This window comes from Tursiops truncatus, chromosome 3 (genome assembly GCF_011762595.2).
Source record: "Tursiops truncatus isolate mTurTru1 chromosome 3, mTurTru1.mat.Y, whole genome shotgun sequence".
Lineage (NCBI taxonomy): Eukaryota > Metazoa > Chordata > Mammalia > Artiodactyla > Delphinidae > Tursiops > Tursiops truncatus.
Genome location: NC_047036.1, coordinates 97,758,092 through 97,785,534, shown reverse-complemented (window position 1 = coordinate 97,785,534; position 27,443 = coordinate 97,758,092). Strand labels below are relative to the sequence as shown.

The window sequence follows — 27,443 nt, the reverse complement described above, 5'->3', positions numbered from 1 at the left end:
AAGCAAAGATTCTAAGTAAGAAAGAAAGGAAATATAAACGTAACATAGAAGAAGTTAAACAAAACCCCGTAGTCTCGAATTTGACTTGGAAATATCAACATGAACTCACAAAGTATTTTATCTCTATATGTGTACATATGTTTGTATGTAAATGTGTGTGTGTGTGTGTGTGTGTGTGTGAGTGAGTGTGTATTTTCTCAGCTCTGACCAATGAAACAGCCTAGAAACAATGACTACTGCAGTGAATGCACATCTCTAGTGCTTGGGTTATGGCCCTGAGACACCATTCTCATTAAAATAAACCAGGGATTCTTGAAGAAATGGTTGAATCCAGGTCAAGGCAGAAAATGTACAAGACAGGCCTGGATCACCTTAACACACCAGATAACACAGAAGCTAAGGATGTCAGAAGGACCTAGGAGCCAACATGAAGAAGCTCCCACTGGTCAAAGATGGGACAATCTGAGTCTTATTAAGTATATTTAATTCCATGATCATACCAATTTAAAAAAACCATTGGTCACCTTCTGAGAATGACAGGAAACCAATTCTCGAAAACTGGGTAAATCAAAGGAAAGAACTGAGCGTTTACCTTGTTTTTTCTATGTGACCTGTACCACTGTGTAATCAAATAACAGATTGAAGGGAAGTCTACCTTTATAAAATTATTCCAGCTAATAAAGTAAAGCAAAATGGTAGAATTAGAATACCACTATTCTGCAATCTCCAATGAATTAATAGGTCTAGACTTTGAGGATCAACAGCTTCTAAAGGCAAAAAAAAGAGTAGAAAAAACAGATGTTGTGTGCCTTCCAATGAAAGGATACAACAGCACCTGTAATCTGGCCAAAGGGATCAAACCTGAGTCTGATCAATCCTCTGGACCCAGATGCAGGAAATAGAGGGCAAAGGAATAACTTGAAATGTACCTGGGGGGGGGGGGTGCATCTTTCTTGTTAATAAGACTGTGGAAACTCTACAGATCAAACAGCCCCCCCCAAAAAAACTATTCTTTTAAGTAATTAAAATGAGGGAGGATGTTAAGGAAATCCATAGATTAAAAGAGACTTAAAAGATACAAGTTTTTTTAAAAATGGGTAAGACTAAACTACCGTGTATCAGGCTGCTCACCTGGGTGATAAAACCATAAAGGGATGCAAGGAAGTGATTACTATAAAGGTCAGGATGGCATTTACTTTTGGAGGAAGGAAGGGTAATGTGATTAGGGAGGGTATGTGAAGGCACTTTTGGGGTAGCTAGCAAAGTTCTATTTCTTGACCTGAGTGATGGTTATATGAGTGTTTGCCTTATAATAATTCACTAAGGTGTGCATTTCTTATATGTGTGTTTTTTTGTTGTTGTTATTTGTGTTTTATTTTACAATAAAAAAGTTTGAAGAAAAGTGTTAAGAAAATCTAACATTTTCTCACATCATATAAAAAAATAAACTCAAATTGGTAAAGGACGTAAGAGTGGAAACCATAAAACTCCTAGAAGAAAATATAGGTACTCTTTGACATAAATCGAAGCAATATTTTTTTGGATCTGTCTCCTAAGGCAAATGAAACAAAAGCAAAAAAATAAACAAATGGGGTCTAATTAAACTTAAAATCTTTTACACAGCAAAGGAAACCATCTGCAAAACGAAAAGACAACCTACTGAATGGGAGAAAATATTTGCAAATGATGTGACCTATAAAGGGTTAATATCCAAATATGCAAACTGCTCATATAACTCAATATCAAAAAACCAAACAACCCAATAAAAAAATGGGCAGAAGACCTGAATAGACATTTGTCCAAAGGAGACACATGGATGGCCAATAGGCACATGAAAAGATGCTCGATATCGCTAATCATCAGAGAAATGCAAATCAAAATGACAATGAGATATCACCTCACACCTGTCAGAATGGCCATCCTCAAAGAGACCACAAATACCAAATGCTGGCAAGAATGCAGCAAAAAGGAAACCCTCATGTACTGTTATGGGAATGTAAGTTGGGGCAGCCACTATGGAAAACAGTTATGGAGGTTCCTCAAAAAACTAAAAATAGAACTACCATATGATGCAGCAATTCCACTCCTGGGTATATATCCAAAGAAATTGAAAACATTAATTCAAAAAGATACAAGCATCCCATTGTTAATAGCAGCATCATTTACAGTAGCCAAGACATGGAAGCAACCTAAGGGCTCATGGACAGACCAATTGATAAAGAAGTGGTATATTAGCCATAAAAAAAGAAATTTTACCATTTGCAACAACATGGATGAACTGGAGGGTATTATGCTTAGTGAAATAAGTCAGACAGAGAAAGAAAAATATTGTACGTTATCACTTACATGTGGAATCTAATAACACAAATGAATATAACAAAACATAGACTCACAGATATAGAGAACAAACTAGTGGCTACCACTGGGGAGAGGGAAGGGGGAGGTGCAAGATGAAGGGAGGGTGTTAAGAGGTACAAACTACTATGTACAAAATAAATAAGCTACAAGGATATATCATACAGCACAGGGAATATAGCTAATATTTTATAGTAACTTTAAATGAAATATAATCTATAAAAATATTGAATCACTATGTTGTACATCTGAAACTAATATAATATTATAAATCAACTATACTTCAATTAAGAAAAAGCAATAAAGTAACATTTTCTTTTTTTTTTAAGTTAAAAAAAAGAATCGGGAATAAAGACACAGACCTACTAGAGAATGGACTTGAGGATATGGGGAGGGGGAAGGGTAAGCTGGGACAAAGTGAGAGAGTGGCATGGACATATATACACTACCCAATGTAAAATAGATAGCTAGTGGGAAGCAGTCGCATAGCACAGGGAGATCAGCTCGGTGCTTTGTGACCACCTAGAGGGGTGGGATAGGGAGGGTGGGAGGGAGGGAGACGCAAGAGGGAAGAGATATGGGAACATATGTGTATGTATAACTGATTCACTTTGTTATAAAGCAGAAACTAACACACGATTGTAAAGCAATTATACTCCAATAAAGATGTTAAAAAAAAAAAGAATATGTGTTTCCAGATGTGCTTTAAAATAGTATCTGCTAGTTTTCAAATTAAAAATCCAATTGAAGTCTTCATGTGAATTGCATGGAACCACAATTTTAATTGCAGTCTTTACAATGTGGACTTTTCTGACCAGAAACATTGAATGGATTTTCAATTATTAAATTTAAAAAATGTCACTAAGTTAAAAAAAAAAAGGAATCTAGGCGAGTCAGCACAATAAGAGCCAACTGATGGAAAACCCAGCAAGGCAATAGAGGAGGGGAAGGGGCCAAGCAGCCAATCAGCTGGGAGCCAGTATCTTATGAAGGACTTCTGTTTCAATGAACTGCTCATGGTGACAGTAAATGATTTCATCTATACTGTTTTAATGAAAATTTGCCTTATAACACTTCAAATCATTTTTTAAAGCTTATAGCAAATCATGTACTCCAAAATATCTCAAAGGTGTTCTTAATTCAAAATGACCTCTAGGATGCCTAACTGGAATTGCAAAGAGCTGTTGGGTGTTGATTTCTCACAGACATAAGATTAATCACTTGACTCAGAGTTGTAGCATTCAGCATACCAACCTAGGGCAGCTTTGAGTTCCCAGAATTAGAGAAGAAACTTACACCCCTTACTCCCATACTCAGCTCCAGACTCGTTATTAGCAATAGTCGATTAAAAAAACAAATGAACAGGAGCTTCCCTGGTGGCCCAGTGGTTGAGAGTCCGCCTGCCGATGCAGGGGACACGGGTTCGTGCCCCGGTCCGGGAGGATCCCACATGCCGCGGAGCGGCTGGGCCCTGTGAGCCATGGCCGCTGAGCCTGTACGTCCGGAGCCTGTGCTCCGCAACGGGACAGGCCACAACAGTGAAAGGCCTGCGTACCGCAAAAAACTACCACACACAAGATGTTATTACAACTTTAGCAACATGAATTCAGGACTAAGAGAAGAAACACAGGCTCCCAATGTCTGCACTGCATTTTGGAACAGCGTCTCCACTGCGTCCCTGTTATTAGAGTCACCAGATGAGAAGCACACCTAGCCCTGCTTCTGCTAAAGCCAATTCTCAGCTGCCCAAGCATTCTGCATGGTGCAGTCTCTGCACAATGACCATCAGGAAGTTTTCCCAGCTTTTACTAAATTTGCCTCACACAAGATTCTACAACCTGAGGACGAATTTGCCATCACTCAGATTGGCACTCTTCTGTACAAGCTAATAATGAAAGACACATTCCTCTGGGTTATTAAAGTTGTCCAACTTCTTCCCAGTATGAAAAAGGATATAAATGTTATCTTCTCAATTTGGGAAGTACAGCTCCATTCATCTTGAACTTCCACATCCTTACTTTGAAATACATTTGTGAATCACATCTGAAATAAACATAGGACTTTTAGTACAATCTGCAGAGGGCAACGGTCTGTGAACAACAGACCCTAAGTGCCTGGATGTGGCCCCGCAGACCCAGTCTTAATCTGAACCTCTCAGAGGAGACTGTGGTGGCTTGTTGAAGGTCACCAGGTGAGTCAGTGTCAGCTGGGCACACTCTCAAGGTTCTTCTTTCTACTACTAAAAACACCAGAATGTCAATTATATCTCAATCTTAAAATATGAACAATAAAATGAGACATAAACTATGAGGTAGACTCTGACTGGTTGGAAAGATAACAGCTTTTGAGAGCTTACAGAAAATGAAGGAGTTTTTAGCAGTTTTGTTGAGGGGTAATATCCTGTAGCAGTTCAAAGCACAGGTATGGGATGAAGCTGAACTGCCCGGGTGTGACTCCCAGCTCAGCCAGGCATCTATGGCAGGTTATTTGACCTCCCCAAGCCTCAGTTCCTCATCTGCAAATGCAGATTAACAACAATACCTTTCTCACAGATCTGTTAGGAAGATGAATTTAATAATGTGTATAAAGCATTTAGCACAGTGCCCGGCCCATCATAAGTACTCAAAAAGTGTTTGTCATGATTACTGTTATTGGGGGTGTAAACATTTCCATAAAGATAAAGAACTCTCTATTTGATGAACATCTTCTGGGTTTCAATGCAGCATGCTGTCTCCAAAGTAAATGCTGCTATTTTTAGAAACACACAACATTAAAAAGTCACTACTAGTAGTAATTAAGTTCATATATGTGATTAACACCTTCCACATCTTTTTCTCCCAACTACTCATCATGGGTAGATAATTTTAATTCCAATAAAACCTGAGATGATTATTATCAGTAATAGTGATGGCTCAGCTAGACAGCTTCTAGAGCATGGGAGCCTGGGGCTGGTGCAGATATTATTTATCTGCCCAATAATCATGCCTCTTTCCCTTGTTCCCATTGGTACAGCCAACCTCCCAAAGTAGAAGTTTTCCCTTAATGTCCATTACTTATTTTCACAGCTTCCCTTGCAGCTGTGACTCAGTTGTGGTCAGTGAGGCCTGAGGAAGCTTCAGGAAAGATTTATCCTCTGATGAAAAGAGATGGACAGGGAGGGGGAAGGGTAAGCTGGGACAAAGTGAGAGAGTGGCATGGAAATATATACACTACCTAATGTAAAACAGATAGCTAGTGGGAAGCAGCCACATAGCACAGGGAGATCAGCTCGGTGCTTTGTGACCACCTAGAGGGGTGGGATAGGGAGGATGGGAGGGAGATGCAAGAGGGAGGAGATATGGGGATATATGTATATGTATAGCTGATTCACTTCGTTATAAAGCAGAAACTAACACATCATTGTAAAGCATTTATACTCCAATAAAGATGTTAAAAAAAAAAAAAAGAAAAGAGATGGACATTACAAGAGAACAGATTTATTGCTGCTCTCTCTGCCCACCCCTCTCCCCACATCCACAAGCTCCTCCTGTCTTTGAATGAGTTTGGAGAAGCCTGTGATACCCACCGCAGAAGAAACTATTTTCTGTCTATGAGGCGGCAAGTCTGCAGAAAAAAAAAAGGTAACATATTAAGGATGGGAGAAGAGAAGGATGGAAAGAACCTGGTCCCTGATGATGCTGTTTGAGGCACTGATTCAACTCTGGATTGGATCAACCCCAGACTCCCTTCACGTAAGATAATTTAATGTCTTTACTGTTCAAACCACTGGTAGCTGGGCATTCTCTTACTTGCAGCCTAAAGCATCCTAACTGTTATGGGCTGAATTGTGTCCCCCCCCACCACTAAGAGAGTTCATATGTTGGAGTCCTCACCTCCAGTAACTCAAAATGGGACTGTACTTGGAGATAGGGTCTTTAAAAAGGTGATTCAACTACAGTGAGGTTCTTCTGGTGTGCCCTAACGCAATCTGACTGGTACCCTTATAAGAAGAGATTTGGACACACAGACATGAGGGGCACATGTACAAAGGAGGCTGAGAGAATTTGTTGCCAGCAGTTCTGGGCTACAAGTAATATTAAAGGAAGTTCTTCAGGCTGAAGGATTAAAAAATACCTGATGGAAACGGATCTACACTAAAGAATGAAGAGCCTCAAGTAAGTGGATAAATATAAAAAACTTTTTCTCATGTTCTAATTTCTTCAAAAGATCATTGTTTAAAGTAAAAAATAATAACCATGATTTCTGAAGATTATATATGTAGACGTAAACCATATGATAATAACACAAAGGGTATTATTTGTAACACTCCTGCCCTTTTTTATGACCGTGCTGCTCGGCTTTTGGAATCTTAGTTCCTGAATCAGGCCACCACAGTGAAAGTGCCCAGTCCTACTACTGCACTGCCAGGGAATTCCCCGTAATACCTTTACAAAAGAGATTGTTGTAGATAGAATTCTGCCCCCTCCCCCTCAAATTCTTAGGCTGAAGCCCTAATCCCCAGTGTGACTAGAGATAGGGCCTTTTGAAAGATAATTAAAGTTAAATGAGGTCAAAAGGGTGGGGTCCTAATCTAATATGACTGCTGTCCTCATAAAAAGAAAGCGAGAGAGATACCACAGATGCATGCACACAGAGAAAAGACTATGTGAGGAAACAATGAGAAGGTGACCATCTGCAAACCTAGGAGAGAAGCCTCAGGAGAAACCACACCAGTCAACACCTTGATCTTGGCCTTCCAGCCTCCAGAACTGTGAGAAATAGATTTCTATTGTTTAAGCCACCCAGTCTGTAGAATGTTGTTATGGCAGCCCTAGCAAACTGTTACAGTGATCTGGTATACTATCTGTTATCATGAATATACAAATACTAGGGCAACCAAGAAAGGAAACAGAAAAGACAGACTGAAGGGTAAAATTTGGGGTGGACATGCTTGTAGGGAACTCAGACCAGGTATGCACCAGGAAGACTGTGGTGATTCATTCTCTGGCCTGTGGTTTGTCTCTGCAAGTCACTTCCCAACCTCTTCCACCTGCCCCTTTTCCCAAATTGTGAGGCTAGAAGGCCCCTTGTGCGCTGGACTCGGGAGCAGCAAACCTGGAGGACTGCTGGCTAGAGAGGAAGGCTGAGGCAAGACTCAGATCAGTCCATTTTTATACTTGTGGGTCCCTGGTCAAATATTTCAACCTAGAGGGAAAAAATAGTGGTTCTACTAAAATTAGGACTATGTAGCATCAGTAGCAGACCATTATTAAATAATTTTCAAGGCCCCTATTAGAATGAGAAATTGAAAACTGACCAGAATTCAGAAGTAGGGAAGAAAGTCTCAAGTACTTACACAACTCAAAATGCAAAAAAAAAAAAAAAAGCAAAAGAAGGAGGAGGAAGAAGAGAAGGAAGAGGAAGTAGAGGACAAAGGGGGAGGAGGGAGAGGGGGAGGAAGTTACAGCAAGACAGCTTCAGCAGTCTATTGTCCATTTTCCCATCACCCACCATTTCAACATGAGAGGGGCACGGCACTCTCAGAACAGGATAGCTTCCTGGAGGTGCCAGGACCTCAGGACAGGGGAGTAGACCCAGGGAAGGGAAAACAGGCTACTTGGCAACTCAAGAGTCTTGGGCCTGGGGCTCCTCCCAACAGGTGCCACTCCTAGAAAAAGGGCGCCCATCCCATGTCAGTGATCTACAAAGCGTGAGGTGTCCTCAAGTCAGCAGCACACTAAAGGATGAGGTCAGCATTGCCAGTGATTCGAAATCTAGATTGTGAACAAATGAACACTGAGCAGACTCCCTGGTGTCTCTGCTTCGTGGCTTTCAATTCCTGGATCCATTTGTGGGATGCCACTACTGGTTTTGGTTGTTATTTTTTGTTCTTGACCTGGTTGTTGGTCAACAATTTTTAACCCAGTGAGGACCTACTTGAAAAACCACTTTGTTATTTCCTGGGATGGGTACACAGGTGTTCATTTTGTGCACGTTCATGTTAATCTTCTTTAAACTTTAAAGTCACTCTGTACTTTCAAGAGGTTTGCACTTTTCCACTGCCAAAAAAAAAAGGAGGTGGGGAGACACCTACAGATACTGCCTGAATAATCTTTACAGCACGAGACATTACAACCGATCTCCCAGGCTAGGGGTTTTCAGTTCGCTGTGCATCAGTCACCAGGGGTGGGCATGGGGGGGCGGGGAGAGAATTGTTAGAAAGGCAGATTCCCTGGCCCGGCCTTGGTGATGCCACAGTAGGTGGAACTATGGCCCCAGATGAGCCCTAAAATATAGCACGTTGGACAAGTTCAAAATTTCATTTGGGAGATCACCTCTGTGGCTGCCCAGATAATTGCATTCTCAAACCACAGGGCAGGAACCCGGGAGGCTCCTTGTCGACACAGCCTCTCTCCTTGGCAAAAAGAGTGGCTGTTCTTTCAGGAACCTTCAGGTGCTCCAGGCCATAAAAGCAAAGGAGCAAAATGGCTAAGTATGTGCAACACAGAGACCATCACCGGATGCTCGGGGAGGGAGGGCTGAGCTCACCACCTCTCCCAGGTACACTCTGTGAGTCACCGGGGGGGCCTATCCCTGCACCAAGGCAGAAAGAATTCCATCATTAAGTCTAGACTGCTCTGCCCTTCCAGGGCGGTGATAGTATTGAATCAAACACCAGCCACTTCCCAGAAAACTACCTCATCTTTTTCAAGAGAGAAGAAAGGGAGAAAAAGGGAGTTGTTTCCCAATCACAGAGGGGTGGAATCAGGTATTGGACTTCTTTCTTAAAGGTCTGAGTCATCAAAGATTGTTTTGAACTTTGCAACCTCTGGCCAACATTTGTACCTGCAGTTTTTCTCAGAAGACGGTGGCATTTCCGTAGAACTCCCTACTCCAACGTGTTCCGTAGAATATGTTGCATCTACATGTATGTGAGAGCCTGAGCACAACTCAAGAGGCCGAGATGGGAAAGGATGAGGACAGTGGGACTCCACCAGGACTGGTTGAGTCCCACTGGTTGACAGTCATAAGGAACTCATTTTTTGAAATAAATAAAATAACAGCTGTGAGTGGAGAAGGCTTGAACTAAATGAATTTGGCTTGAAGGAATAAGAGCAAGGCTTAGAGAGGGTATTGGCCAGGTGGGCTGGTTCTTCCTTTTTGGCTCCTTTCAAATATTCATGAGTGTCCTGTGTGCCCTGCAGAGTGCTGTGTTCCCAGAAGAGCTTGCCCCAGTGGACAACCTTGAAGATAATGTCCCTGCCCTCTGCCCCTCGGAACTCTCACAACTTCTCTTGAAGACATGCCAGCCCGAGTCCCTTTGCAACACCAAGGGCAGCTGAGACATAGCTTCCTGTCTGGCTTGGAAAACCTGGTTTCATATCCATTACCTGTTTTAAATAAGGGCCTCCATAGGCTAAAGGCCAACCCACTGCTCACAAATGAACTGTAACGGGCCTTTTAAAAGTGTCTCTCATGCATAGGGAGGGTTTACTGGATGCCATGGCTCTTCTGCTCAGACACGTAAAACCCAGATGCCCTGCTCTGGCTCATTCTCTTTAGCAGCTGCAGCAGCGGCAGCAGCAGCAAGAGTTCCCTATATAATCACATGACCCTGCAGCTGGGAATAACTGAAATTGCGCTACATGCATCCCCTTCTCTGGGCTTCTCTGGCTTCGTCAGAGGCAAAAAAAGGAAAGTTCATGCTAAAAGCACATGTGGTAACAGTCACCACTCTCCCTCTCTGCTCCACTATGGCCCAGTACAAACACCATCGTCTTGAAATGAGAGCAATGTGGCCAATCCAACAAAGTAGACCACTTGCTTCTGCACATTGGACACCAGGAGAGGAACATCCTGCCTTAATCCACACAACAATCCTATGATAGAAATACCATCCCCACGTTTTAGGTAAAGCAATAGGCTCAGAGAGCTGAAGTAGCTTATCCCAAGTCACACAGCTAGTGGTGGCTGAAACATGAACAGCTGATTCCAACAGTGTCACGTGACCCAACCACTTTTTGACTAAACTAAAAGTCATCTTCATTCCCAATGTTTAAGGAAATGACGACAAGTGGAATTTTGGACTTAATTCCATTCTCTGTTATTAAAGAAACAACCCCCAATGTGCTTATAAGTCAGCTTGGGTTGTTCCAGGGGAGGCCCATTCCTGTGACCTCCCAGCCATTTTTTGTTTCTTTTTGGTGGGGAAGGTGGCTGCATGCCTAGCCCCTGGTCACCCTGAGTGAAATATCATCATGTTGGTCAATCACCCCTCTTGTTCTATATAAAAAAGCACAATCCGGGAATTCCCTGGCAGTCCAGTGGTTAGGACTCTGAGCTTTCACGGCGGAGGGCCCGGGTTCCATCCCTGGTTGGGGAAATAAGATCCCACAAGCCGCATGGGCGGCCAAAAAAACCTCCACAATCCTGGGAAAACAAACTTGCTGACGCCCATCCAGCTTTGCAGCTGGCTCTGCATCTTTGCTACCTTGGTTCTGAACCATAAACACTTTCTTCTAGAGAAAAAGCAACCTATCCCTAAAAGGATGGGTGGATGTTATTTGATTATTTTGGAGCATGTGACATTTTAAAACAAATTTCTCAGGTAACTTCCATGCTTGACATGCAAGGCCAAGAAAACCAAATCTTATGGAATCACGTTTATTGCAGTTATACCACTGGTGATTTGAAACAGACGTCAGATGAAAGATGCTTATTTCAACTTCTTATTATTGAGAAATAAAAAATATTTTGAAAATGGTTCATCTACTGTTCTAAGGAATTGCCTTTACTTTCCTTTGTGAAACTCAGAAGAATTCTGAACCCATCTTTGCCATTATCAATTTATCTTCAGGGACTCGTTCTTACCAGCAAACATTTTCATGCAAGTCACTGGTCCTCTTGGATCCCAGGCCTTGGTGCAAACATGAGAGGGCTGCACAGTGCCACGTACACAGTAGGAGCTCAATAAATGCCCGCTGCGTGAATGAATGGTGCCCCTGCAAGCTGGACAGAGGGGATGCGCCTCCAAACTTGTATAACGGCCACTGTTGTAGTCTAAGACTCATGGGCCAAATGGTGCCTCTCACATTCTAGAATTATCTACCTCCTACTGTAGCTCACTTCCTTTTCTTAAGGCCAAAATATAGAATGCGAACTGACGTTCACTGGTTACTACTTGACCTCGTTTACATTTTGCAACAAGGTTCACTGATTTTTTTTTTTTTTACCCTCAATGAACCATCTGTTTTTAGCTACTGGGAAGCCCCACTGAGGTACAAAAGTCTAGAAACTGCAGTTGGCTCAGACCCCAGGGCCAAAGTCATCAAAACCAGAGATGGGGGAGCAGGAAGTAAACTGCTTCTCACAGGGAAACATGAAGGTTGGGGTGTTAAAAGCTCCTTTTCGGTGTTTGTTGAATGCTTACTCTGTGCATTTGGTATTAAATGCAGGATGTGGGCAGCGTGAGGAGAGTTGAGGTGATAAAAGTTTATCTGGCACCACACGGTGCCTTCTCTTAAACTCTGCAGCAGAGCTGATTATCTCTGTGAATGCCAAACTTAGGAAAACTGTCCCATTTTTGTCCAGGTGGGCCCCTGTGCATGTCCTCAGTGCCCGAGTCAGTGCCCATGGTACTGGGGTTGTGCTACCGCTCCCTTCTCCCTCCGTGAGAAAACAGGTGGCCTTTATTTGTTATCACCCACCCTCCTCTGCCTCCTGGAGGTCATCCCATGGTCAAGCCCTCAATTTGTACCAGGCAAGGATGGAGGGGGTGGAGAATGGACTCTTCTGCATGGTGTGGAAGCAAAGCTCAATTCTGATTGAGGACGAAAGAAATCTCCAAGAAGGAAATGTGTTCATTCCAAGGGGCTGATCCAAGTAGACAAGGATTAATTTGAATCAATTAACTATGAGGTCTCGCGAGTGCCTGGCACTGTGGCAGCCTCAGCTTCAAGGATCAGCTACCTGAAGTTCCCCAAATCGTAAACCACCTAGAAATCCCCTCCTCCCCCAAACTGCATTTCCTAATGAGTACTGTTTGGATGCAATCATTTCTCTCCACACACCCTTTCCTCCAATTTCAACAGAATAAAAAATTGCAGAGAACAGTCCTCATAAAATACTCTGTTCCTGGCCCTTGCAGTGTGCATGCTCACCCTCAGTTTCTGCCATTCTGCTGGACTCCCAGAACAGCCTGTCTGCAACACTCACAACACAGATGAAGACTATATCCAGCAATATAGTCAGAAACAGAAAATTAAGAGGCAACAAAGATAAGCAGATTTTCCAGCTCATGCCATCCCTTTCCTCATTGAATTTAAACACATTAGAACAAAAGGCACTACAGATTCAAGTCTCTCTTAAAGAAAAAAAATTTAAAGGAGCATCTGTGCAGGAGCACTACAATTTGGCGGGAACTTTCTTATATTCAATAATTTATTAATGATTCTTAAATTAGCAGATAATCTAGATGGATATAATGGCTTAGAAGACCTATATCTGTTAATGCAAAGACCTTAACACCAAACATTCAATACCTAAGGTATTCATATTTTACAGGGAGGTAAATGGTAGTCCACTTCCCTAAACTTTATTTACTCAAATTACAGGTTAAAAACTCAAAAGCTGAGCAAGAAGTGGCAGAGACAAGTAATGTATATGAAGGGGAACTGGCATCCCCCGCCCCAAAAATCTACGAAAAAGCCAATTGTGTTACCGGCTAGAATATTAACAATAACTTGCTGACAACTCCCCATGACAGATCTAATTAGAAGGTGGCAATAAATGTTTCCAGGTGTTTAATTAAGTGTGATAATTATTTCTTTCCTTAAAGACAGATGGAGTCATATGTTTACATTTCAAAGCATAATGTTTCCTTAGTTAAAACACTGTGGAAACACTTTTGTGTAACACAAGATTCAAACCAGGATAAAAATATCTGCTGTGATAAGCGGCACTTAAAGTGATTTATCAGCTCTAACTTTCATATCAGCTCTAACTTTCACAATGGCAACTTAAAGCCTGCTCTGTTCTGGTTATTTCCTTTAACCACATAGTTTTGTTTTCCTTATGCTTCAATGAATAATTTCTACTCAACAGGTCATTTCCCTACCAGCATCTCCTAAATGAATTCTTATCATGAAGGTGGGGAAATTTTATGGGTATCTCTACTTTCACAGCAAGAAGATAGCAAGAATAACCTGAGATACAGAAGAATTCAGGGACTATCATAATTGGATGGGACCTCAGCAACCAGGGAATCATTTTATTGATGGATTAAAGTACTGTACTGCTATCAATTAAATCTGCTTTTTAGGGCAGAAATACACCCTACATTGAGATAGTATTGACCCCCAATAAAAATAATTTATGCAAGGATGGAATTATCAGTCTTAAGTAACTCCAGGATTTCTTTGTTTCAACACTGAACACTCAACTACTGTCTCCCTCCTCCCATGATTCTCTCAGGGTACTGCTCTTCCTACCTAGGGCTGTGTTTTATCAGATGGCTTTAGCAATAGGGTGTCACTGAATCAATAAACATCTTTTAGGCGCCCAAGCCCGGTTGGTCAGAGTGGTCTTGAACATGCCTATCAGCCGCCCTGGGTCCGAGGGCGCTCATCAAGTGTTCTTGCATCAGGTTTTGAAGGCTGAGAGTCGAGAGGGCGCGCAAAGACACGGGCGGACACACAAACACACACACAAACTTTCTTCCTTAAAGGAAGTCTCCACCGAACGATCTCAAGGCAAAACTCTAGTCCCTGCCCATTTTACAATGCAGGGTTGGATTACAATCTCAGGCTAGCATCTCGGTCTGCAATCTGGGGCATCCTGATAACCGGGCCAGTCCTTTCGACAGCAGGAGCTGTTACCAGGAGGGCGTGACACGTAGTGGGGGCCGCGTCTGCAGAAGGAAGCAAGGAATAGGGAGGGATGGGGCTCAGTGCAGGAGGTGGAAGTTAAGGGGTCAGCCCAAATCGGTAAGGGCCCCGAGCTGGAGGTCTCAGGTTGTCTCTGCGCTGCAGGAACTGAGTAAAACTCTGCGGAGTTTTCGGAGCTGTGCGCGTCTGCACACACACGCACAAACACACACACTTGCTCACACGCACTCCCACCCACTCCCACCCACTCCAGAGACTCTCGGCGAGCTGAAAGCGCGCGCCCTCAGGAGCAGCCCACAGCCCAGCAGCCGGGGAAGCCCTGCGAGGGTGTGTGCGGAACCGGCGCGCCCAGGAGGCACTTACTCGGAAGAGGGGGCCCGGTGGCGCCGGGACGCCAAGAGGCGAGCTGGGCGATCTGACGGCGCGGAGCTGCCTAGACTCTTGAACGTTCGCGGGGCCCCGCGGACTCACGAGCAAAGCGCGGGCCAGAGACGGCGGGAGAAAGGGAGCCAGGGGCAAGGCAAAAGAAACGAGGGGCGGGGTAGGAGGAGGAGCTAAGGAGCCGGGGGCGGGGCGGAAGGTGGAGTTAGGAGGCTGGGGGCGGAGCCGGACAAGGAGGAGGAGCCGAGAGGTCGGGGGCGGAGCGTGCGGAGGAGGAAGAGCGGAGCAGCCGGGGAGGCAAGGTAGAGGAGGATCTAGCGGTCCAGGGCGGGGACGGGAGGAGAACCCCAGCGGCCGTGACTGGGCAGACTGGGCCTGGCGTTGGGGGTCAGGAGTGGCCAGAGCTCCGGAGACCGCGGAGGAGAGCTGGACAGCTATCTGGGAGCTGGACTTGAGCTGCAAGGCAAGATTTTTGGGCGCGAGGAGCCAGGACAGGCTTGGGAGATATGCAAGGAAGACGTTACCTTTCGGGTCTCTCAGTTTCTTCAACTGTGAAAATGAGATACCAACCTCGTAGTGAGTTGAGTCGGTTAAGTGAGCTCATGCCTGGCACCTAACAAGTACGCATGAATTTTATCATCTGTTATCTGTTGCCGTTATCATCCTCATCATCATTTTCCGTATAAGCCCCTAAATCCCGCCTGCTCTTAACGTTGTGTATGTGTGTTTCAGCCTCTACTGGCCTCAAGTCTACCTGGCGATACCTGACGCGCTAGCGATTCCTAGTTTCAATTCGCGGGGGGTGCAGGGCTCCCTCTCAAAGTTAAAAGGCTCATTGGCTCCTGGGAAGCCAGACCGGTCTGTGGCACCCCCGTGGACTTCAGTGACTGCCCCTGCCCACGGAGCCGAAGGCTGGCTATTCATTGGAATGGGACCGAATCTGGGCCTTCCTTCTGGTGAAGAGCCCTGACCCGGGGTAGCCATTCTCAAGGGCGAAGGTGCTGGACCTTCGTAGGAGTGTGATGAACCCGTCCTCCATTAAGCACCTACTATATGGTAGTTCTGTGCAGAGGGCTGGGAATATGAATAATACTAGCAAAACTTAACATATGCAGGTCACTTATAATCCTCACAACAACTTATAAATGTAGATCCTGTAGCTACTTTAAGTTTTACAAAGGGAAAGGGAGGCATAGTGAAGTAAAATACCCTACCCAAAGTTACACATTTAGGAAGTGGCAGAGCATGGCTGGGACACAGGAAAGTAAACACTTGTTAGGTGAAATAGACTAAAATCACAACACATTTGGGTTTAATGCCCAAAATAGGAATATACAGAAGATGTATACAGAAGACGTAAACATCTCTTAAACAGAGATGTTTAAGACACTGTTCCTGTGGTTATAGCTATGGGGAGGGGAGTGTCAGGAAGATTTTTCTGAAGGAGGTGATGTCTAAGCTCAATTTGGAAGAAGAAATGGGAGCTTCACAGCACCTATAGGTGGAGAAAGGACACAGTAAACATTTTTCAAGCATTCAGAAGGGTTAGGGAAGAAGTGGAGATTGGAATGAAGCTAAAACAATAGAAAAGGACCAAATCTAAGCGCGTTCTTCCAATAGGAGCTGAAGAACATTAATTTGACCCTTGTTTTGGAGAAAGTCAGAAGGATTTTAAGCATGGGAGACATGTCAAATGTTCTAGAAAGGTTAATCTGAAAACAGCATAGAGAATACCAGAGCCAGGAAACTTGACTTATGGAGTTATTGAAATAAGTCAGGTTGGGATACAGTGGTAGGCAGAATAAGAACTCCAGGAAAGATGTTCACACCAGAATCCCCAGAACCTGTGAATATGTTACCTTACATGGCAAAAGGGACTTGGCAGGTGTGATTAAGGTTAAAGATAATGAGATGGGGAGATTATCCTGGATTATTTGGGTGGATCTAATCTAATCATATGCTTCCCCTAAAGTGGAAGAATGAGTCAGAGATTCAAAGCATGAGAAGGGCTTGACCTGGGTCAGGAGCCAAGGAGGGTGGGTGGTCTCTAGAAGCTGGGAATGGACCTCAGTCAACAACAACAACAACAAAATGGGAATCTCAGTTCTACCACCATAAGGAAATGGATCCTCCCTTGGAGCCTCCAGAAAGGAACTCAGCTCTACTGACACTTTGAGTTTATCCTGGTGAGACCCATACTGGACTTCTGACCTGTAGAACTGTAAAATAATAAATGTATGTTGTTTTAAACCCCTAAATTGCTGTTAATTTGTTGTGGCAGTAATAGGAAATAATTACAGACGCTGAATGCTTAAACTAAGTGGATGGAAAGAAGATGGTTTCAAGGCTTAACACAGGCCCTGGAGACTAATGGGATGTGAGGGTTAAGGGAAAGAGAATAATCTAGGTCACTTTATGGGGTTTCTGGATTGCCAGGCTCAGTCTTTGGTAGTGCCACGCAGTGCAGGGAGTAATAAAGGCAGGTCCTTTTAGGATTAAAAAGGTTTGTACACTCCCAGGCCTCCCCTACTCCTCAAAATCATTAGAAACGATCCCTGAAAGCCCATGGGCAGTGATATTTGTCACCACGAACTGAGAGTCCTAATAATGGGTCTGCTCTGTGTAAGCTGGATACTTTGGACAAAGCACAAAACCTTAATGAAACATGGCTTCTTCTACTGTGTGAGATAGGAGCCCCATCTGTGTGACTGCTGGGAGAGTCAGCCAGGATGTCATGGTGTCTTGTCTGTAACCTCAACCCCAGTAACTTTCACCATTGCTTCATTTCAGTCTCCCTTGTCTCAAGCTGCACCCTGGAGCAGCAATCTCCAGAGATATTTCTACCTTTATAGAAAAAGATTCTTTCATCTTTATCTCCATCATTCTACACCCCTACTGCAGCCTTTCATCCTTGGTCCTCACACTCTTTTTTTACCTCATGCAGACTTGCATTTCTCCCAGTTGGCTTCCTTTCCTACACAGCCTAACCCCAAGAACCAATACCTCAGTCACTCACTGCTAGTGCCTCCTATTGCTTTACTACATTGTCCTTTCCTTCTACTACCTGGCAAATATTTTTAGCCATCCACATTATTCATAAGCTCTACTTAAGAAGCACCAAAAAGTGTAAAACCTGATGCTCTGCAGATTCATGAGGATTTTCTCCTGCATCATGGATGGAAAGGAGAAGTGTGTTCCATCTTTATCCCTTTCCTCAAGACATCTTTTGCACCCCTAACCCCTCCTGCTCTTGATATATAATCTCACCTCCTATTTCAAATAAAATATAGAGTGAACTTTTAAAATAATTAATTAATTAATTAATTTATGGCTGTGTTGGGTCTTCATTGCTGTGCACAGGCTTTCTCTAGTTGCGGTGCGCGGGGGCTACTCTTTGTTGTGGTGCGTGGGCTTCTTATTGCGGTGACTTCTCTTGTTGCGGAGCACGGACTCTAGGTGCACGGGCTTCAGTAGTTGTGGCACGTGGGCTTCAGTAGTTGTGGCACACGGGCTTACTTGCTCCGCGGCATGTGGGATCTTCCCGGACCAGCACTCGAACCCATGTCCCTTGCATTGGCAGGCGGATTCTTAACCACTGTGCCACCAGGGAAGCCCCAAAGGAAATATATAGATCATCAATAGAGAATTTTCTCTACTTCCTACCCCAGCTACCAAAAATGCCATCTATATCAACAGTCACATTGACTTCCTTTCTCTCACCCCAGTGGATCAGAGCAAACCCATCCACCAGTTCTCTGGGTCCCCAAGGAGCCCTCCCTTCGATCTACAGGGGCCACATTCTGTTGAATATCCCTTCTTTTCTATCTTGGACCTCTCAATTTCTATGCTTCCCCCACAAAATATTTAAAAATGCTAAAATGTTAAAATGATAAAATTTAAAAATCTCCATGAATCCTACCACCTTCTCTCACCGCAACCCTCTTTACTAGGGCCATCTAGACCTGAGTGACTACAGGAGCTGATAGCTGAAATGATTCAGAGTGGGCATTGCCTCAGCGCTTACTTTAGGAGGCCTGGTAAGGGGCCTCTACAATCCCAGGCAACTTGCATCATTGTCATCAAAGAACAACCAGTCTTTCTTCTAATAAAGATATTGGATTCCACCTTACTACACAGAGTGATAATATTTAGAAATTAGTAAGATAATTACCTTTCCTATCTTACTTGGGCCAAAAGATACTTGGATCATTTCATTTTCAAACTAGCACTTGCATACATCCAGTTCAGAGTTGTAAAAAACATAGAATCTAGGAAGCTCCTAATAACTAATCCATTATTCAACGGCTAATTATATTTTAAAATAATTGCAGCTGTCTCTGGATTAATTGAATCCTTTCAGACCAAACTCCACCCCCCCAAACCCTATAAATCACATGAAGTGGAGAGAGCTGTAATGAGAGCTGCATGCCAAAAATACCTCTGTGCATACCTTCTATTTTTACTTCTGCCCAGTCGAATGTATAGGAACTAACATCAGACAGCTTAAAGTTGAAAAAATCTTCTGACCCAGCTTCCTCTTGTACTCTTCTTTTGCTTCAAGCCTCTTCTCTGCTTACTCAGTGTCAGCCTCCTCTTTTTGAGTGTAAGGAAATAACTACATGGCACTGTGAAACGTACAATAAAAATCTATGCATAAATACTCTGGGAGGAGAATGGAAGTGACTCACACTCCTTGGGGGAATGGAGAGAATTTCACAAAGGAGGTTCCATCCAACCAAGTCGAAAAGGATGAACTCAAGCTTGCCCGGCAGAAGGGCACTCCAGGCATCATGGAGAGAGAAGAAAGGTAGTCTAACATTTTCTGGCACTAAAATCACTGAAGCAAGGATGTGCACCTTGAACACAGCCCACAGAAATATCTATGTGGCCTTTGTGCTCTAACTACATTTTAATGGGACTATATCAATGAACATGCCTGATTCAAAACATGGCTATAACTTCACCATCCTCTAAGGTCACTATCTGATTGTCTACTGCTTCAACTCTATTCCCAGTCCCATTTCTTTTCAGAGCTTTACCATAACATGTAATCTTGTTCTTAGAGTAACAATATGGGTATGGTAAAGAGTACATTTTTCCTAACAGAAGTCAAGGTGCATACTGGGTAGGGTAGGAGAATTGTTCAATGTCATGCAAACTTGGGGATAGAACAAAAATCAAGATTTGGGGGTCAGTGATCTTTTCCTATTACTTCCATATACCTCAACCCCTACTCCTAACTATTATACACCACTAGTGATTATACCTTCATCATAGAGCATTTTTCACTTTTTTATTCAGAATTACTTACCTATGATGTTACTAAAATACACCTCTTCCTAAGAAAGTTTGCTAGAACTGTTGCCTGCATTAAAGGTAACTTCATCCACATTCTTAGCCAATTCGATCAGCCACCCTCTACATGAAACCAAGCTCTCTGCATATTTCCAGGTTTTCACCCCTTAAGCCATTCCTCTATAGAAAATATAGTGATGCCCCTACCCAGAACCCTTATTTTTCTGTGACTGCACCACTGGATTCTTCATCTCTGTGGGTTCTTCCTCACCTGAACTGTTTTCTCCTTTTTGACCATCTCAAATCTTACTTGAGCCTATCCCCAATACTACAGTCTATTTTTTTGTCCTTAGCTGCATAATTCTACTCTGAAAGGCTTTTTCTATACATATGGGTCTAAATTCCCGCCTCTATCAAGAGTTCTCTTCTGCGCTTACACCCATGAAATGCTAGCCCACATTGGCAAGGCATTACGTGATTTTAAACAAAAAAGGCTCCCACCTTAGTCCTGGAATACTCGAAGCACAGCACCCTCCCCTAGTGGGTTCTGACTTCCACACTGTCCTCTTTCAATAGCCTCACTTCTTTCCCTCTCATTATCAGTCTTCAGAGTAAAGAGTTGATGTGCTAGTTATTTCCATGTACCTGTGCTTCCTCTCTCTGTGTGTGTACATGGGTCTGTTCATCTGTCTCTCTCTACATAAAAATGGCCACATGGATTTTAAAAAAGTGTATTCAGTATTGTGGCGGATTGCAAATGGTCTCAGAATAAAAACACAGCCAAGGTTATGGTTAAGTCCTTTTGTTAAGATCTCAGAAAGATTTTTGGGTGCACCATGTATACCGTTTTTGTGAGACACTAAGATTTCTAAGAATCTTAAGGTGGTATACACCACAGCAACCTCACAGGGGGCCCAAGGTAGAGAAATAAAATACGGGTGTGGCTTTTGTCTAATGAGTGGATTATAATTTAATATACAAGAAACCCACAACGGTTTTTTTTGTTTGTTTTTTTGCGGTTCGTGGGCCTCTCACTGTTGTGGCCTCTCCCGTTGCAGAGCACAGGCTCCCGACGACGCGCAGGCTCAGCGGCCATGGCTCACGGGCCCAGCTGCTCCGCGGCATGTGGGATCTTCCCAGACCGGGGCATGAACCCATGTCCCCTGCATCGGCAGGCAGACTCTCAACCACTGCGCCACCAGGGAAGCCCCCCACAACGTTTTAAAAAGCAATTTTACTAGACTGAAGCATAGGGGACAGGACAGTATAAAATGTAAAGAGGTCTTTGAATGCTCAAACTTCTCTATCCAGGAAAACAGGCTGAGAAAACTTCCGTTAAAAACACTGGGCCACTTTTATGGAAAAAGAATAACTTAAGGATAGAAAAAAGCAGCCCAGAAGGTGGAGCCAAGAGCTGTAGAGAATTACTTGCAGGGAACAAGAGTACTCAAGGAACTGGTGACATGTACCCAGCTAAATTCCAGAATCCCTCTGGACCAGGACCTACCATGTGACTTACTTTTCCTCTTTTAGAATGGGAGATAGCTATCGCCTCTCTGTCTCACCACTGTTACATTTCACATGTGGGAGGCACATAACTTGCCTCATTAGTTCATGGATCTTTAAACTGAGTACTGTACTTAAGGAACCTCATTTAAGGAGCCACATATACACCTGAACCTGATTTAGACATCAGGACCCTGGGGTTCAAATGCCTAACCCTGATGCAGTAATAGGATGAAAACATTGGAGTTTTTCTGGGGGAGTGTTTTACATGTGGGAGGAATAGATTTTAAAACTTTTAAAACACATATCCTGGACTGATACACTGCACTGCTTAGATTCTGTTACAAAGGGCATACAGGAGTAAGGCATTTTCACTGTGGAAAGAAATGGGTTGTACCACCAAATTGTTTCTATTACCTATCTGTATTTGCAGTGGGAGAACATTAAGAAATTTTTCTTGTTCCAAGGAGACTTGTGAAATAATGTCACACTGCAACTCTGTGTTAGCTCCCTGACTTATAGGCCACAGACATACAGGAGACAACCAAGTAAGCAGAAGGGGAAGAAAAGTCCTAAAAAACTCAAAACAGATTTAGCTTTGAAAATAACTGTAGCAAAAGCCATACACATATCTAACGCTGACAGGTACATTTAACTAATCTATGTTCAACTTTTTCCAAGTACCCTGAAGGGTAACATCTTAACCTTTCTACTTAAGTAATATCAAGCATCAAAAATATCTCAACAATTCAAAGAGGAATATTCCTGACACAAGACCACTTCACTCAACAGAGCAGTTGCCAAAGTCGTTGTCCTTCTTGGTATGAAAATACAGATTTTCTTCACCAACACATACACAACCATCTCGGGTATCATGTTACCAAGTGGGGTTTAAAGGAGTTTAGAAAAGTATTACCTCCTTCTTCCCTTCTCCCATGTTAAAGTTTTGCTTTGTATGTATTCTTCCATACACATTTCTATGTTCCTACATATATACTAAAACTAAAGATTGAAAAAACCTGAAACAATAAGGGATATAACACCTTTTACTTTGAAATTTTATCTCACCAACCTCCTTTCAGATGAACAGATACAAATCTAACATTCTTTCACCATTGAGAATATTCCATTGTATGGATGTACCAAAATTTATGCCAAAATTTACCCACTAATTAACATTTAGATTTCCAGTTTTCTTGCTCCATCAGATGTCTCAATAAACATCCATATACATATATTTTTATGCATAGGTGTTTTTATCTTAAAGGATAATCTCTCAAAAGATTGCTCAGTGAAAGTATGTTTTTCAATTTTAATATGTATCTAGGTAACTTTGTAGCAGTTTAGTCCTGCCAGCAATGTTTCACTGTGCCCACTTCCTTGCATCTTCACCAAACTGATGTCACTGTGTTTTGACTTTATACTAACTTGATGGATGAACAGTGGTAACACATTTCTTTTTTTTAAAGCATTCCTTTAACTATTAGTGAGGATGAACATACTTTGTGCTTGCTGACTTTTCCATGTCCTGTTCTGTGAATTGTGTGACTTCTCCATTACTTATCATGTTAAAATTCTCTTTGTATTAGGGTCGTTAACATTTTTCCTATTCCTATACACATATTTCTTCTCGTCTACCTGTTCTTTAGACTGTGGTCTTTTGCAATATGACATTTAAACTCTTTGTTTAGTAAATATGTCTCTCTGGGTTTCCAACACTGTTATAAAAAGATCATCACCACTCTAAGGTTGTATAAGGATTTTCTTTAAGTAGGTATATCTCTGTATTTTGTTCCAATTGTTGAGACCATTTTGAGAAATTCCTCAATGGTTTTGAAAAAATTTTTTAAAGAGAAGAAATGAATTGGGGCAAGACAGAGAGAGCAAGAAAGGAAGATGGAATTGACTGTCCCATGATTCTACATAAGAAAAATCCTACATTTTAGAAAATGAGACTCACAATGTTGTGAATTCTTCCATCATTACAAAGCCTCATTCTCAGAAAGCACACAATTTAAAAAATGTATTTTGATGTATCTACTTCATTAGTGTGGATGAAATTTTACATATATGTATACCATTTTATACTTAAACATACATTCCAACTACTTTTATTCTCACCTTTTTTGAATAATGCTTATTCATTAAGTTAAAGACTATAGAGAAGGAAGAACAGGGTATCTGGGAAAATTATGCAATTCTTCCTACATTAACCAAATACAATACAGAAGTTCTCCAATTTAAAATGTCACATACACTCAAGTCAACTAAAGTGGCATAAATACTACTTAAAACAATAGCATGCTAAAAATAGTTACTGCATGATTGTTTATTTAAAATATTATGACTCTGGATGTAAATACATATGGGCTTACATAATTTATTATTCATATAAACCCTCAATTAAAATGCTTGATTCTTCATCCACAATGTCTTTTTCCTAGTAAGCATAATAATACATTTTCTATCTCACTGAAAGTGTTTAAAGCCTTTTGAATCTTGATTCATGAAGAAATTACTGAGGAATAACTTAATATTAACTACATCAAACAATAGTATTGTTTGCAATGTTGTCACAGATTTCTCCATGGCAAAATAGTCACATATCGTTATTGCACAATTTATAGGTACAGGTTATTATGTGCACATCAACTCTCTACATAATAACAGTGTCTTCACTGCAACTTGCTCAACACATTTAAAATTATGAATACAATTTACAAAATCTTTTAACAATATACTTTTAAAAGTATCCTGAGGATATTACAAAATTCATTTTACCAGCCCTTCATTTCTTTGCTTCATTTGACTCTTTAGTTTCCAAGATAATAGCTTTCCATATTTTGTTACATAAAAATGTTCTCTTAATATTCCTATTAAAATATATTTAAGCTAAATAGTATATAATTGTCCCTTAAACTCTTAGTCCCATCTGCCTCCAGTCTTCTTGGTTAAAATCAAGTATTATCAAGTTTTCTATAATTCTGAATCAGAAAAGGTATAGCACAAAACAGACAGAAATAGGGTTAGCACATTTAAGTTAAAAGCATTGTGCATTTTTAATATTTTGGTCATATTTTATAATAAAATAATATATTTGGCAAAAAATAATAAAATATAAGGCTTAGTTTATTATCTTTTAATGGTAGATCTGGCAGGTATTTTACATTTGTAAATGCTATCTATTTAATTTGACTGTTTTCACATTTGTTTCTAAAAACACTGCTATGAGGTTTTCAGAACGTTGAGACTAAAAGCACCTAAAAAATAAGAAATAAAATAAAATAAAATTTAAGTAAAATGTATGGTGCCTAGAAATCCTTTGACAAATTTATAAGCTTAAGTATCTCATATATGCCAACACAGAATCATTATTGCCTGCTAGGTCTTATCTGACTCAATGTAATCTTTAAAATAATAATCTTGGAAGTTTTCCTGAAATTTATTTGAAAATTAGGATGGGAATTCAAAAATTAAAAAAAAAAAAGGTGAAAAAAACAGTTGCAGAAAAAGTTGTTATTCTGGTGGCAGTAGTTGTTATGGCACAAAAACAAATGAAAAGACTTGTAGTTTTCATATATATATATATATATATATATATATATATACACACACACACACACACACATATATATATATATATACATATACACACACACACACACACAAAGTTCAAATAAGATGTATAAGATACATTACATATATATACACGACCACACACACACAACTTGGGGTCCAGAGGGGAAACTGATGAAAACTTTACATAACGAGGCATTTGGCTCACCTGTCACTAAAGTCCCAAAGACAGTGTTAATGGAGAGGTTCACTATTTTTTGATTCTTACCCAAATATCAATCTATCATTAATTAAGAGAGGAGTGTGAGATGTGTAAGTTTGAAAAAGGCAGTGAGAGTGTGGTGAATTAAGTGATGACTGATGTGCAACTGCCTTTACATAAAGGGTATTTTTACTGTGAAACAAATTCATGCAGAGATATCTGCAGAAGAATTTATCAACAACAAGAAAACAAAACTCCTTTAACACTATGATATACTCACTATACTATAAATATGTATTATTACAGCATTACTTATACATTCTACTTTAGGCAATGTAGTCTAATTTTGAATGACCTTATTAATTTTTAAGGCATCAGTGCATCAAGGGCAAAGCTCCATAAAATAAATATGAAAACAGGAAAGCATTAGCTTATCTGTGGCATAGAGACTGATCACTGTACATCATATGTGTTGGCCACTTCATGGAATAGGTAATAAATTATACATCTTATTGTTAAAATGTTACAGCATAAATTTCACATCATTTTTCAACACTTCATTTAATGGGCTAAACTGATCTGGCAGTATTCTCATTTTCATTGTTCCATCAGCTCCACATGAAAAAATGTGATTTGCAGGCCCTGTCTCAATTTGCATCACTCCGGTTCCAATATTTCTGAAAATGGATTGCCGAGCATGTTCATTGATAAAAGTGTGGAGAAGACTAAAGGTAGAGAGACTCCAAATCTGAAATATATAAGAACAAAATAAAAATTGGGGTTGACATTACCTTAAAAATCCAAACAAAAGATTCACGTCTGTCTTCCTGCACAAATAAGGAATTTCTAAAACAAAAATGGAGAAAAATCTGTGTAGGCTTACAGTCATAACATTTTGATTCTGTATATGGTGTTGCAATTTTCCAAAGCTCTTTGATATTATCACATTCTTCAAAAATCAATCCAGTAAGAGAGGAGGTACTTTAAACCCTTAGTTGGAGACGAGAAAACTTAGGTACAAGGAGGTTAGGTGTACAATGCAACAGAAACTTGTAATGTTATAGGAACTACAATCAAGATTTCCTATCTCTCAGCGAAGTTTCTGTTGTGTAGTTGTATAGTGGGGTAATTCTTTCCCCATAATATACAGTACCCACCAAGGGATCAGAACCGCTGGAAAGAGGAAAATACCAAACACCTAGAGGCCTTCAGACCAGTCAAAACTATATTCCAGCTGCAAGATAAATTATTACAACTTTCTGATGTTTTGACATCACATTAAAAAAAAATATTTCTTTCTTTTCCCTAAGAAATTCATTAATTTATATTACTCTAGACATGATTGTTAAATTGTAAGTCCTGAATACTACCTGGTATACTATGAAATCTTATAACTTAATTAAATAATAAACCTCAGAATGAAAGTACAAACTAATCTAAATAACTAATCTAAAACATAGTATGACTTATTCTAAACTGAGGGCAGTTCAAATAAGAAACTAGCTTCAAACTGGAAAAAAAAAGAATTCTGTATGGAAGCTGGTGTATATATTTAAGAAAAACCTTTTTGAAATTCTTCAATTTCTTCTGGCTGAGAATTATGAAAACAATATGGAAGTTCTAACAAAGCAGTCCAACTTACCTGTACTAAGTACTCAGTAGCACTTAAATTAATGGATTCTAAGAAACTAGACTCCTCCAGTGGGTTGCTGACCATTAGAGTAACTTAGGGACTAGTCTTATCCCTGCAGATCCTTCTGAGTGTAGCCAGAGAACCTGCCATCAAAACCACTATTTCTGTGTTCCAAAAATGCACATTCCTGAGCCTTGGACTTACCAAATGGGTATTTTTGGGATAGGACCTAGTAACAGTATTTCTGGAGTGGGATGCATTTTTAACAAGGTGCTTAACATTTTTAACAAGCTGCTTAACATTCAAACTTCTAAGTTTGAAACACAGTGGAGTTTGAGAAGGACTGTTACAGGCAGAGCTTATCCAGGTACATCAGAATTCTTGAATCAGGCACTGAGTTGTTGGATGCTGATACTATGAATGACAAAATGGGGAGAAATTTGGAATAAGGGAAAATGTCAGCATATCTCACAGCCCCTGAAACTGAATTCAGTAACTCTGAATATGGAGTCAAGACTAATTCTAATGTCTGAAATATGTTCATATCCATGGAAAATCCAGTTCTTTTGCGTGCATTAGTTAAGCATATTTGAAAACAACTGAAAAACAGGCATTTTTCAAGTTAAATATT

General features: G+C 41.1%; 2 protein-coding genes across 5 annotated transcripts in view; both read right to left on the bottom strand.

Annotated features, from left to right (window-relative positions):
• The window catches only part of TNFAIP8 (TNF alpha induced protein 8), a 119,671-nt gene extending 104,933 nt beyond the window's left edge, over positions 1 to 14,738 (bottom strand). Inside the window, exon 1 of the mRNA XM_019940880.3 lies at positions 14,583 to 14,738. Coding sequence (XP_019796439.1) covers position 14,583 — 1 coding nt within the window. The 5' untranslated portion in view covers positions 14,584 to 14,738. The remainder of the gene's footprint in view (positions 1 to 14,582) is intronic.
• DMXL1 (Dmx like 1) overlaps positions 1 to 27,443 on the bottom strand; it is a 259,666-nt gene that overhangs the window by 103,329 nt on the left and 128,894 nt on the right. For 2 of the 4 annotated variants that reach the window (XM_033853101.2, XM_019940874.3), the window contains one exon: positions 23,716 to 25,927. In XM_033853101.2, the coding sequence (XP_033708992.1) occupies positions 25,703 to 25,927 (225 nt within the window). In that variant the 3' untranslated portion in view covers positions 23,716 to 25,702. Of the gene's footprint in view, positions 1 to 23,715; positions 25,928 to 25,970; positions 26,026 to 26,048; positions 27,227 to 27,443 lie in introns of those variants that run through there. The other 2 variants (XM_073802432.1, XM_073802431.1) reach the window with 2 other exon arrangements.